This window comes from Copadichromis virginalis, linkage group LG5 (genome assembly GCF_057382275.1).
Source record: "Copadichromis virginalis isolate Kocher_CV1m ecotype Utaka linkage group LG5, C_Virginalis_male_GT1.1, whole genome shotgun sequence".
NCBI classification, from domain to species: Eukaryota; Metazoa; Chordata; class Actinopteri; order Cichliformes; family Cichlidae; genus Copadichromis; species Copadichromis virginalis.
Genome location: NC_140622.1, coordinates 19388766 through 19403341, shown reverse-complemented (window position 1 = coordinate 19403341; position 14576 = coordinate 19388766). Strand labels below are relative to the sequence as shown.

The 14576-nt window shown below is 42.1% G+C and overlaps 1 protein-coding gene and 1 long non-coding RNA gene across 5 annotated transcripts in view; one reads left to right on the top strand and one right to left on the bottom strand.

The window, feature by feature from the left end:
- Nucleotides 1-14576, top strand: part of rargb (retinoic acid receptor, gamma b) — a 50959-nt gene that overhangs the window by 31459 nt on the left and 4924 nt on the right. For 3 of the 4 annotated variants that reach the window (XM_085456491.1, XM_085456490.1, XM_085456488.1), the window contains one exon: nucleotides 13943-14091. In XM_085456491.1, coding sequence (XP_085312617.1) covers nucleotides 13943-14091 — 149 coding nt within the window. Of the gene's footprint in view, nucleotides 1-839; nucleotides 1338-13942; nucleotides 14092-14576 lie in introns of those variants that run through there. The other variant, XM_085456492.1, reaches the window with a different exon arrangement.
- LOC146709500 (uncharacterized) lies at nucleotides 3853-13949 on the bottom strand. The gene is made up of 3 exons (XR_014920446.1): nucleotides 13914-13949; nucleotides 6971-7070; nucleotides 3853-5259 (listed from the first exon to the last, which is right to left on the bottom strand). It is a non-coding gene; the product is annotated as an uncharacterized LOC146709500 (long non-coding RNA).

Genomic DNA, 14576 nt, shown 5'->3' with positions numbered 1-14576 from the left:
TAAATTACACATGATCGGCTGATCGTGAGTTCTTATACAGGCTTTCTGGAAAGAATGACGTGATTTGGCACCAGCTGTTGTCAAAAGTGACACGATGTTTATTTGTGTTTAATTAATTGTGATTAGTTGCAACTGCCGGTCGTCGGTACACAGCAGACCATCTGCACATATGAAATTCCTTTTAATAATGACTCACTCATGTCTTGGATTCTATTTTTGTTCCTCCATATGTAATTACACAGTTATGTCCGTGTAACTTAAAAAAAATATTGGCATTTGATTTAGTAGGTTTCTTTTCTGCTGCATTCTTTAAAAAAAAATCACAGTAAATATTCCCAAAGCAACCTTTTGTAATAGGTTTTTAATTTTAGGGATATTACAGGCATTAGGTGTGTGTCTGGGGCCACGTCCCTGTGTTGCTGTGGGGTTTGAGAGCGCCGTGAAAACAAGCAAACAACAACGCTGTGCTTCACACTCTGCCAAGTAGGAGAAGATTTTTGTTTTTTAAAGTTTTTGCTAAAGTTGACCGAGATGTTTGCGAGAGAGGCTATTTCTTCCCTGCTGTGGTGAAACAAAAACAAAGTTAATGCGGAGAAAGGAGCAGGGGGGGGGGGGGGGGGAGGAGGGGGAAGGGGGAGGAGAGGAGTGTTTGTTTTCATTCGTTGCATATGAATTATAAAGAGGTGAGTTTGAAAAGTTGAAGAAGAAAAGAGCCCAGGAGAGAGGGACTGTTGTGTGGCCAGTTGGGGAAAGCAGGTACACGCCTCCTCGTGTTGTTTTGTCCCTCCTCTTTCTTCTTCCTTAACCACACCCCCCCTTTTTTCTCAGTACTGGGAGAGCCGCTCAGATAGTTGGCCGTGACTGGAGTGTGAGAGGCCCAGAGAGCCAGCAAGAGGGGAACTGAGATCAGTTACAGCAGGGGAGGCGAGCAAGTGATCTGGGAGCAGAGGGGGTAGAAGCAGCTCGACTTGTAGAACGGTGATAAGGTGAAGAGGGGGAAAAAACTAAAACAGAAAGAGGGGAGTTTGTCCACGTAGAGGACTTTGGAAAGACAGGACAGCCAGGCAGAGGAGGGGGGGGGGCAGTGGCAGGGTCAAAGACAGGCAGATAGACAGATAGACAGACAGACAGGGAACACCTGGACCACTCAGGGCATTAAGTTACTTTGAGATTTCCTCAATAGCAAAGAAACATGTTCGACTGCATGGAGGCTCTGGGGCTGGCCCCTCGGCCCCTCTTCGATGTGTCCAGGCAAGGCTCCTGCATGCTCAGCAAGGCCACCCCTTACTTCTCCGGGCTGGACCCTTTTGCCTGGGCTGGGACAAGCAGTGTTCAGTGTGAGTACTCTGTCCTGTCCGTCAGACTGTAAAAAAGAGCAGCTGTGTGTGTGTGTGTGTGTGTGTGTGTGTGTGTGTGTGTGTGTGTGTGTGTGTGTGTGTTCTTATCAGAGCCCTGGTTTTGTTATCACGGAGCTCTCTCCACAGGAAGAGTCAGATTCCTTTCGATTATGTGTACCCATTCTCACCCTGCAGTGTGTTTGTTTATGTGCTTAGCGTGCTTTGTGAGTGTGAGCGAGTGAGTTGGGGAGTGTATTTATACATCAGGGTGTTTGTTTTCCTTATGAATGACTTCACATGATTGACAGCTCTTTCAAACAATGCAGGGACTTAACCCGCCGATGTGTCCAGAAAACAACAAGCGCCAACGTCTGAGCCGAACGCTGCACTGACAGATCGAAGGCAAATGGGCCTCGAAATCACATGGTTGCAATCAGGCGAACAAACCCAAACACAGAGCCTCAGTTAGTTAGAAACGGATCATTTACAGAAGATAAATAAAGATAAGTAGGGAGACATATTTTATCAGAGAGGGGAGCTTTTTCACTTTTAAAAAGATTTGATCTGAGCGAGCACTGATGCAGGAGCAGTTAAAGAAAAATGTGAATTTTAGCAGCGTTCTGCAGAAATGAGAAGCACAGTTATTAAAAGATAGATGTTGGATGGCTTGACATGCTATCAGTCACTGTTTCTCAACTCCACAGGCTACACATTCTTTTGACGTTTGACCAAAAATTGCATCACACATTGAGGTACAATGCACTCACCACACAGTTACACAGTTATACAAATGCGGAAAAAATTTGCTTTATCTCATAAAATAACGAGGCCACCTTTTGTAACTGTCGCGGAGCCCATTTTCAGACTCTCAGATTACACTTGGCTGGGTGACTTGGAAAAAAACAAACGTTTATAGGAGCTCGACTTGAGGTGCAGTCGGGCGCGTCGCCGAGCTGAAACTTTTCTGACGCGATTTGAGATGTCCCCACCGAGCACCTTGAGCCTATTTATCTTCAGTAATTATTTAGATACCAGCGCATCAAACCCTGTCGAGCCCGCAGTGCTCGCTAATGATGATGGATGAGCAGTCAGGATGACAAACACCACAGCAGGGCCTGTTTCAACTCGCCGCGGAGCTTTGCCAGATGCCACACTGAAAGACAAATGTCCGCAAATGTTCATTAATCATTGTTATTTAACTGCATACAATGTATTTTTAGTTTCTTTTTCTTTCTTTTTTTTAAGTTATACAGGCTGCTCCAACTAGCATCAGCCAAATCGTCTGGTAAAAACAGTGTGAAAGAACTAGAAGAGTGCTCACTTCAGCATCACTAACTGATTGATTCATTAATCGAGAGAAAATGATTGACAGTTTCTTTGACTGATTAATGTTTTGACTCACAGAGAAAGTGATTGCATGTATCTCATAAAGTGTCATATTTATGCTCACTTGCTTATTATTGAATAAATTGTAGGTTTTGCTGTTTTTTGCATTTCTTGTTTTTTTCTGCAAGATTTTACATTTTGTATCATCTCAGTTGCAAAAATAGGTTCAGGAACCTGAGTTTGGGTTTTATTTTACTATTTTCCAAAGCCATGGCTCATTTCAACATCTCAGGATCTATTGTGAGTCTGACATGATTTTGATATTTTTTTCCTACTTTTCTATAAACTGGTGCATGGCATATCTTTAGAGCTGATTAGAAAGAGAACAAGTGAATACTTTTTCTTTTTCAGCATTTCTTTGGGTGAACATGTTCTGTTGGACATTATGGCGCTAAATTCCTCAGGGCATTTTGGCCTCTCTGTCTTCTCTCTGGTGTGTGTGTGTGTGTGTGTGTGTGTGTGTGTGTGTGTGTGTGTAAGGGGGGGTCATCTTTTCCTGCGTTTTTTTGCGAGGCAGTTCAGCACCTCTTTGCCTTCCTTTGTTTCAACGTCAGGAGGCATTAAATGGAGCGGGGACATGCCTGAGTCTGTCTGCTCTCTCTGTCACTGCCTCTTGTGCGGTGTGACATTTGCTTTTTTTTTTCCTCCTCTTTTGAAGATCTCCTTTTTCTTCCAGTAGTTGCGTGTTCTTCCCAGCAGTAAAGTGTGTTTATTCTTTTGCCCATACACGGATCAGCTTACGGGCCTCGTGTTGTGTAACCAAGAGCTTTTAATGATTCAATTACAATTATAAAAGGCCCAATTAAGAGATTAGGTGGTGTGTAAGGGGCATGGGGACTTAAAAGCGAAGCGGGGTGAGAGAGGAGTGGCAGGATGAAGTTAGATGTTGGGATTAAACCCACCGCTGCCCTTTGTGTCCTGGTGTTTAGAGCCTTGAGGGGAAACGGTCTTCTCTTCATTCAGTAGTAATCCCCGTTTTTGCTCGGCATCTTCTCCTCTTTGAGATCAGGCTCTTCAAAGCTGCTTTAACAACGGGCCATCGTATCATCACACTGAAGAAGCAAAGCTAACTATGATACAGCTGGAAGATGCTGTTATAGACAGACAAGAATTGTGCTTAAATCACGAGATAAAAAAGTTTTTATTGTGTGTTGTCTTTATTGGAGTAGAAGGACTTAGATATTTATGTTACTCACAGCAGTGTCACTTGTTTCTCATACAGTTTGGTAGTGTGTGTGAAGTAGTCTTTTTCTCTGGAGCTCCGCGTTCTGTCTCCACTGTTGCTTTTAGCAGGAAACAGAGCAGCTGATGTGTAAACACAAGTTCAGTATATGTGTGTATATGTATATCCGCTGGAAGAAAACGGATTATTTTAATTGTGATGAACGTGTGCTGCAGTTTAATAATAACCTGACTACATCAGCTACATGTGTTGTGTTTATATATAGCTGATTGTTATCTAATATTTGTCAGTTCTTACTTTAAGTCGGGGGTGTCAAACATATGGCCCAGGGGCCACAGTCGGTCTGGCAAAAAACTCTAATCCAGGCGGCTGGACAGCTTTGGAAAATATGAAGGACGGTATAAATAAGGGACTTTAAACTTTATTTTAAATTGTAGCTGTTTTTAGTATTTTTTTTTACAGCTAAAGCTAAAGAGCCATTTATGTTACACCAAAGTAGTCAAATTATCATATAAAGAGTTTAATGACAGAAAAGTTCCTGATTTTCACTGTTTACTATAAAAATCTTAGTTATAAAAAAATGAATCAACCAAAACTTCTTGTTTGATAAATATGCGACAGTATGGGCAGTGTGCTTTTGCATTTGCTAAATTGCAGAAAAAAACTGAGATGTGCAGTTGAAAGTGCACTGCTTTCTCTTGGTTTAAAAGACATTTTAAGATAGAATTTCAGATATTAAATATTTGGTTTAATGACAGAAAGTGTTACTCATCCCCACTTAAGATCGGGCTTGTATGTGACCCATGATGTAAAATGAGTGTGACATTCCTGCTTTAGGCGATATTATTGTGTTTCAGATTTTTTTTTAATATGACCACACATTTTTGTGTAGAATGGAGTGGCTACTAGTGGGTTAGGTTCAGATTACTTTCCCAGCTAGTAAAACAATATGCCAACTTTCCTTCCTTTAACAGAGTTGCCTCTCCCATCGCTTTCTCTGGTGAAATAAAATCAATGTATCCTGACAGATTATTTCATTGCTTTGACTTGTGTAAGTGCCCTAATAAGATTATATCTCCAGTCTGATTACTTTGAGTAATTAGGCAACAGTTTGCATGCAAATTTAGTGTCATTGCTTTTGATTTTGAAACCTCCAGACGTGGCAAATGTTAGGCGTGATTCATGTGGGGAAGGCTTATTATTTTTGCTGTAGTTTAATGAAAGCTTTGAATCCAGTTCTTCTGATTACTGATTGTTCCAGCTCGAGGCCAGCTTCTTGTGAGGTCCAGGGGAGTCATGCTCAAACTTGTCTCCAGTCGTGGCGTTCCAGCTTTCACCCCATTATCTCCGTGCCTAAATGATTCAGAATTATTAATGTACTACAGTATTTCATTTCATTTACATTCTTTTACATCATTTACATTCACACTACCTAGTGCAAATCACTTGTTTTACTGGTGGGTGTAACATTCAGAAGTAAATCAGGTTGAACGGTATCACCGCATCATTAGGTCTTTGTATAGCAGCAGAACGTTTTCAGGACATTAAAACTTAGCAAATCAGATTAAGATAAGACTCAGATCTTATATTTTATATTATAAGAATACAAAATCTTACCACATTGCCATAGGGTCATGCAGTTTTAACTACCACACATGCATGTGCGTGCTAAGATTAGCAAAAGAGAATGTGTTTGAGAAACTGTGCTGGTCTCAGTTTTGCATTTAAGGTGCCCAACGGTGGAAGCCGACTGTGGAGTGAGATCCAAAAGCAGGGGAGGTGGGAAAATATAAAGCTTGGTTTATTGGGTGTTATTTAAAAAAAAAAAAAAAGGAAGGGAGGGACAAAAGGGACAAACTTGAATTTAACAACCTGCCCCGTAAATGCACCCCCCCCCCCCCCCCCCCCCCCACACACACACACACACACACTCACACGCCGTGGCGACAAAGACAAACTCCTTGACCGTGAACACAAGAACAACAAATGATTACAAGACTGCTGTTTTCCAGGTTTTGTTCTGAAACCTTCCCTTGCGTTATTACTTTGTTGGCGTGAAGTGTGAGAAGTGCAGATTATCTTCTTTCGGGGCCATGTTTGTACTGAGGCTCTGGCACGCTTTACAACAGTGCAAGGGTTCGCGAGGATGGAGGGTTTGGTTTCTGTTTTTGTAAGCGAGTTTGTGCAAATGTGTGTGTGTGTGCCTTTGTGCACCGTTGCCTCTGTGTTTGCTTGTGTGCCTCCTTTTTAGTGTTTGGTGCAGTTTTTATGGAGCCATCTCCTGGACAGTAGCCTGGTTTTCACAGCCCTTCCTTTAAAAAGGCACTGCCAGTGACAGGAAGGACTCCTCCTCCTGCCAGGGCAGGAAGGCAGGAGAGGACACAGGGGGGAAGAGGGTTATTAGTGAGGGCCTCGGGAAGAGGAGGAGGGGGGCAATGGTATTGAACTTAGAACAGCTGATGAAAGGGATTGTCACTGAGATCTCCCCCGTCTCCTCCCTGCTGTCGTGGTAATTACTTGCTCAGCATATTTGCGGTTGAACCCCCCCTCCCCCAAATCTCCCCACCACCACCTCTGTTGCTGCTCTTAATACAGTTTAGTATGAAATACAGATAAAAAAAAAAAAGTCATCAGTTTTGTGAGTTTTTTATGGACTGCGTTGCAACTATTTAATAATAAAGGACATTTATGGCAGCGTTTCCTCCCTCGCTCCCTCCTCTCGCCATGTTTGCGAGTGTTGTTGCACTCCAAGTCACACGGAAAACCATCGCTCACTGTCCAACTGACCCCTGGACTTGTGCAGCAGCCCACACACGCACACACATTCGCGTGTACATGCACATTCCACAGCACGCTGCTGAACATTTTGTTTGGCGAGAAGTTATGTAAAAGCTACATTTGTTATCGAAATTAAAAATTTCAACGGCTAGAGGAGAAAAAAATTGGTTTGGTTAGGTTACGAATTTGAATCTCCTGTAAACTGAGTCACTGTTTCGCTGAATTCCGATTTGGCTCACAAACAACAGTATAGGAATTATTAAAGTTTACACATGCTTTGCTTTACCTCCCATTTCAAGAAAGATGCGAGGCTCGCCGGAGCCCTCAGGACAAAGTCGGGTTCAATGAGACGTGTGATGGAGGCCGGCTGAGCCAGGCTGCAGGTCCTACAGGGCATGTACCACACACAAGGAACGGCTGCAGTGTCACTTTTACTCTTTATGTGCGATTGTTTTTATTTAAGCTGCTTCAGCATGTGGTTACTTTGTTTTCATTTACATGTAGCTGTTAATACAGAATGGTTAGGGCAGAAATAAAATAAATACATGCATAAATACTTTATTGACCCCACAAAGGAAATTATTGTGGTACAGCAGGGCAAACTGCAAAATAGAACAGTCTACAATAATCTGTTACAAGAAAATTGATCCCCTTAAAATTCAGCCAGTTGGCGCATTTTTTTATGTTTTCCAAAAAATTGAGTCCACAGAGGAAAAGCAGGAAACCCCCCCCCCCCCCCCCCCCCCACACACACACACACACACACACACATACACACAAATAAGTAAAAAGCTAATTATGAGTGGTGAAAAAGAAATTCCACAAACAAAGCAGTTGCTATTGTTGCAGTTTAACTGACATCTGAAGGATTTTATCACTTCCTGCTGTCAAATCTGTTCACTTAAACAGCTAAAACCCGATTAAGCCTTTCTTTTCCTTTTTCCCCTGTGTTTTTAAAGCCATGCTGGTCAGAAGATAGTTTGACAGTGTAGCTCTAGTAAACTTCTCAGGAGTGATATGTTGATTCCTGAGCTCTGACTCTCAGGCATCAGAGCTGATAAAGAAGAGCGGCTGCTGTTGTCTAAACAGAGATGTGCTGATCTGACAACAAACACTGAGGAAACAGGAAAGGAGGAAGATGGAAAAGACATGTGAAGGAGGAATATTGTAGTGTGACGCCGTCTGCAGAAGACAGGAGTCGAATTGTGTTGTAGCCTGGCTGTGAGTAGATGAAGTTTAGTTTAATGGCTCTCCGGTTCATGACGATAAGCTACAGCATGCCTATTCAACTACGAAGTTAGTTGGGCCAGATTTTCAAACCGAGGAATTTATCTGGGCCAGATATTTTTTTTGAAGCCAGCAAGCAGCAGATCATGATCAATTTCAAACCCACACAACTGTACTGAAAAACAAGTATTTTTTTTTATCCCTTTTCTCCTGTAAATCTGGTGGTGACCTCTCACAAATGCACACCAAAAGGTCCATTTAAAAAAAAGGGAGCTATAACTAAACTATTTTTTGCACATTTGAAATAATAATAACAAAAAACATTTTGATAATTCCCTTTCAAATTAAAATAAATATTTCGCTGACCACTCACTTTTCCTGCCATGGATGGAGCCCCATCGGTCACAAGTATACAGACACGCTTCATATCCAGACCATTTTCCTCAAAAAGAGCTTAAATCTTCTCAAACATCATTTCGCCAGCTGTGTGTCCCTCTAACGGTAGCAAACCGAGCAATTTCCCATCCAAAAAACGGACATATACGCACAACTGTGCATTATCAGTTCTGTCTGTGATCTCCTGCTATGGACATTACATCAGTTTTCTTCAGGTCATCTAACAGCATTTCAAACTCGTCTGACGCCAGAACTTCAATTCTACGAATATTTGAACTGTCCTACAGGGGTACGTTTTTAATAGCAGATGTCACACTCACTTTTCACCGCATCCACCACAGCCAGCATGCAGTATTTCACTGTTTCAGAATCTGTGAAAGGCCTTTTCTTCTTTGCCAAGAAGCAAACACAAAGGGAAGATGCTGCAGCTCTCTCTTGGGCTGTACAGGACCCTCACCATGGTAGTACAACTCCGGTTGTAAGATTATTAAACTCGGTAAAATGAATAAGTATTTGTCAGTCCAGGCAGGGTTAAACCGACAGTTTTCATTGTCAATTTTGCGCTTTTGGAGTGAGAAAGACATGCTGTTGTCGCATCATATATTACGATGATTTTTTAATATGTTTACATCACGGTGTATTGTGGGTTAAATATTGCTAGGCTACTAGGAGTGTTGCATTCACAGTCTACACTACGCTGTAGGAATTTTTAATTTTTTTAAAAATTAATTAATGAATTCATTTTTTGCGTTTTCTCTGTGTTTCTGCCAGGACCACAGGCAGGGCCACTCGCAGGTTGCTTCTGGGCCGCATTTGGCCCGTGAATAGGCTTGAGCTACAGTGTGAAATATGTCATATGACAGGTTATATTTATCGTTTTTGTTGCATGTGAATTTCTGTGTAGTAGTTGCGTTACAGCAGCTGATTAAGCTGATTCACACGAGGCGTGTCGTGCCTTTTGAGTCCAGCAGCGGAGCGGAGTGCTGATTGATGTTGTGACATACTTGGGGGTGAGTTGCAGGTTAAGAAGAGAGAGGGATTTTTTTTTTCGTTTTCCCAAGCCGAAGCTCTGAGGCTGAGCTCAGTTCAGGGTGATGACAGCTGCCGACAGTTTTTGGCTCCTCTCCCTCTTTCTCCACGCCAGGTAAAACCCCCACTCCCCCTCCCTCTCTCGCCGCCTTCAGCCGAGCGTCTCTCGCCCTGTCTCCCTCCGTCATGTGTCTCTGAGTCACGTCCCTCCTCACCTGCTCTCACCACCTTCAGACACTGTCAGTCACTACCTCTCTCCTGGCGCCATATGCAGCTTCTCCGTTTCAATGGGAGCTGTTTTTCCACTGGTTCTCTCAGGGCCACTTTTACATCGACAGTGTTACTATATAAACAGAAAACAGCGATCGGGTTGCAGCACCACTCATCCAGCGCCGACTCCTTCACTTCCACCTCTCACACCTTTGCTCTAATAACCCAAAATTGAACGCACACTATTACAAAAAACACCCAGAAACTCAAATTCTTGCATCTGTTGCTTTAGAAGTAATTATCTGCAGCCTTTTCTTTTGAGAGGAAAGCAAGTAGAAAGAGACTATTGTCACTAGTCTGGTTTTCTGACCTGGGTGAATACATATGAAATCATTTTTTACAAATACAATAGCTGCTATTGTGTGTCTGTCACAATCACCCCAAATCCCAAGTTGCTCTTTTTCTAGATTTTCCATTTAGTTTTGCATCAGAAGAAGAGAAGCAGCAAATCCATGCAGATGAAAAAGCTGGAAGCTGCACGTTGAGACGTTCTTAAAGTCACACAGAAGACAATGCAAAGTGAATCCTCATGTTTATTCATTGTTACTGTATGCAGTAGTGCAAAGCACCCGTCTTTTTTTTTTATCTCAAAATCCTTGTGTCTCCGGATACATTCATATTTGATATATTTATCCTTTATTTATCTGCCCATAAAAAGCAGGAACTAGGAACTTATTCATCACATATCAGAATCCAACCATTAACAACTATTGGCTGCTAATTTAAACATAATTTTTAAAACCCTTGTTTAGTGAGTAAGACATACAAACAATCAGTAATTTATACGTCCTGTTTTATTTCTGACTTACTGTTTTGCAGTGTAAACATAATACAATGTTTCATTCATTTTAGTTAATTTATGTATTACAGAACAAAGAAGTCGACAGCACAAAAAATCCCACTTGTAAGCGTTCGAGTTTTTGGTACCTACCCCATTGTTTGTGGGTCTGCTGAACCCACAACATCACTGGGTTTTAAAGACAATACAACCGTAACAGTTTCTTTAAAAAACACTTGCAGACTTTAGTAAGCCTATAATTTGTTACATTTTTTTTTTAACTTTTTGTCTCCGCTGGTTTATGTTTCGTCGCTATTTATCATTGAATGGAAAAATTTAGAAAGAAGGAAAATGGTAGTTGAGTCTACTTGGGCACTCAGACAACAGGAGAGCAGAAAGGAAGTGGAAAAAGAACAAACTGCAAGTGTTTTATGAAATTTTAAGACATTTTCCAAACAAATATCAGGAGACTACCGAGACCTCAAGACCTGATTTCTACTCGTGCCAGTAGAATCGTCTTCAGTTCAATTCGGTTTTATTAATATAGCATAGAATAGAATAGAATAGAATAATCCTTTAATTGTCCCACAAGGGGAAATTTGGTTGTAACAGCAGCCAAAAAGACACATATACAAACAGGACACGGAACAGAAACATACACAATTTTTCTTACACTACATTACTAGATACAGCATCAAATCAAAACAAGACTTCTTCCGGACAACTGATTCTTAACCCCATTACCTTTGTCTTTCCAAGTATCTCTCCTGCACTGTGACAGCTTTCTAATTATTCCTCTTGATAAGATCTCACTTCTCAGAACTAATGCTACAATGAACAATAATGAGTCACCCACTCTTAACGGCTGTTTTTCATAACTGTGAGCCCGTTTCACTTACCACCCCAACAACATGTTATCATCCCCCCTCGTCTGTAAATGGTCCATTCATTTTAACGACTCTAAATACTTGTTTAGTCTCATAGAGGGTGCCAGCCTACTTTAAACATGCAATTGTATGCCTTCTCATTAAGAAAAGAAATCTTGACCTTCCTTATTCGTCAAACTTTAGATCAGTCTCTGCCTATACCTCTCTGTTAGTTTTGGAGAAAGAGGTTTTCCACGATATTGGTGAGGTTTTTCATTTCTGGCTTTAAACTCCGTCACAACAGAGAATCTGCTCTTGTAAGTTTTTGATAACCACTTGTGTATTTCGGATGGTTCTGGTAATACCGCTGTGCTCACCAGTACATCCAATACAATCGATCTCATTTCTTAAACTATGCAAAAAAAACCTGACGTGATTCACTTCTCACGCCTCTTTAACATCGAGCTGATATTATATCCCAAAGAAAGTTTTTTCAATCATAACCTCCAACTAAAGTTAAACGATTTCTTTCAATCAACACCGGAGAGAAAATCATTCGTGCCGTTATTGCATCTATTGCATTTTATGCTGTGTTTTCCTCTCGTTGGGTCCAAAATCTATGTGTAGTTTCACACACTAAGAGTTTAAAGCAGGTTGGGAACACAAACACACACAGAAAGTACACAGCAAACCTTTCATTCTTTCATTTACAATTCCCACAAGTCTATCAGCCGTGAGTGCAGTGAATACAAATGTGCAGGGAGATGTGCAGAGTGTGCTCAAAGAAAATATGTTTTCACAATCTCTTCACATAAAAGAAGTCAAGATCACTGAGTACAAAGCTGAGAAAAAGTCATTGAATCTTTTTTTTTTTTTAGTAAACAATAAAAAATCCGACACATCAGAGCAACACACAGAGGTGGAAAAAAATACTGCTTGCATCATTTGTGATCTTTTCTTTTTTAAGAAAAGGGACTAACGAGTCACAGCAGTGTGTGACGATACAGTGTGTTAAAGAGACCTGCAAACCTGTACTTATAAACAAGTTAACAGTAATAACAGTAATAATGTTGAACGATGAGATGCTGGTAGTGTGCAGTGATTCTGGTTGGTGTGCTTTGTATTTCCACGTCAGATTCATTGTGTTACTGAAAGAGACTCGTACACACTCGTCTACTGACTGATGACACACTTCCATATAACAGTGGCAAAACCAATGCAGAACATCACACCACCGCTCCAAATTCACCAGTGATTAATGGGCTAGGCACGCTGAGTGGTCACTTTTTAAATAACACCGTGTCGAACACATTCGTGAGCTCCTCTTGTTAGCAATACTTTCTTCAGTCAAGGTCAAAGTTAAATAGTCAGGATTTCATTTAACCACTCGGCCACTGGGAAGTTTCTGTCCTGAAGCTCACCTCCTTTCCCCCTCCTCTTTCTTTCTCTTTTCATTTTTTCCCTCTACTTTTATTAGATTATTCCTTTTGTGCCTTTGCCCCTCTGTTTTTTGAAACCTTACCGCTCTTGTTAATGACAGAGCGGGGGTTCAGGTTGGGGTTGCAGTGTTTGGGGTTGGGGCAAGACATTTGGTTCAGTCCTGTGCTACCCATTGAAGGTGACAGGAGGGGCTGTGACTTTGGGTTTTTGACCCCAGATTCTTTATTTTTACTAGGAAGGGATCCAAGGATGGAGCTGTTGATGTGAATAGCTGCCCAAGGTGACTGGATCCCAATAAAGAGGCCGTCACCCTGGCTGGGGGCCTCCTTCCCATCCGAGACACAACGTTTATAGGCCTGCTTATGAGCCTGGGCTACTATTAAACCCTGTCCGGCCTGCACTGAGGAATTTAGGGCCAGGAAACAAGAGAGTGGGGGTGGGAATGGGCAGAGAGAGGTGAAGTTGGGGTGAGTGAAGGTGAAAGTTGAAAGGCACGTTCGAAAGGAATCTGCTTGTTTCGTAGTCGTCGCCTTTAAATGCGTACCAGGCGTGTTGCGGTTTTTGCTCTCTGACTGCAGCGCGAGGAGGCGCGGCTGATTAAACGCGTCATTGTATCCATTTTGTATCATTTGGTTTGAGCGTTTTCACATGCGGCAGAGGAATGGCATTGCCTGGGGTCAGCATATGGTGTTATACAGTGTGCAGTTTTCTTTAGCGCGACAGTGAGAAGGAACATAAGGAGACAGCAGAGTCTCATAAACATCTCATCTCTGTTTGTTCACATGGGGCTAGGGACGACCTTTCAAATAAAAATGGGAGCTTACACACACTCGTACACACACACAAACACACAAAAAATTCAGATGCCAGTCAAAAATTCAACAGCGGTATCTCACCTCCCCCCACACTCACCAGTAAATGGAAAAGCCAATCAAATCTCAGCTGCCAATCAGATTTTTATCAGCAGGGCCATCTGGCCATCAGCTAATTGTGTCTCTTTTAAGTCCCTGTCAGTCAGCAGTGCCACCCCTCCTCCCTTTTCTCTTAAAAATGTCTGCCTTTGAGCTTGCCTTCTGGCTCCGAGGGGTGGCCTGCGTGGGGTTGGGGGGGTTGTTTGCTGACCACTCTTTCTGTTAATCACTTTGTATTAGCTTTCATCAAAGTTTCAAAGACTTTAAGAATAAATATAAACAAGATGCTCTGAATTCATAAGAGTACTCAACTGTTTCTCCATTCTGTGCTTTTTCCGCAGCCGTGGAGACCCAGAGCACCAGTTCGGAGGAGATGGTGCCAAGCTCTCCTTCGCCGCCTCCTCCTCCTCGTGTTTATAAGCCGTGCTTTGTGTGCCAGGACAAGTCATCTGGTTATCACTATGGAGTGAGCTCCTGTGAGGGATGCAAGGTAAATGAAGTTGGAGATACACGAGGAGTTTACAGCTAATGTGAACAGCTGAGGTCCCCTGAAAAGAGAGGCAGACAGATGTGCGCAGAGATGTGCTTGCTGTCGCTGAGCTGCCCTCTAGTGTATCCATACGTAACTGCACATGATTAAAGCTACAAATGAACAGTGTGCTGCTGTTTGTGACAGGCAAATGGCTTCTTTTGGCTATAAGTAAATAAAACCTAAAAATGTCTTCAGAACTTGTTTGTTTCAAGTGAAACAAGATATCTGCTCCAGTGGTCTGATAACAATTGCTGCTCCACAGTGCTGTGCTGTTTGAGCCATTACTCTTGTGGTAGCTGTGGCTCAGGAGGTAGAGCAAGTCATCCACTAACTGGACAGTTGGTAGTTTGATCCCTGGCTGCTCCAGACTGCTTGCCTAAGTGTTTTTGGAAAGATACTGAATCCCAAGTTGTTCCCAATGTGTTAACCAGAGTGTGAAAGAA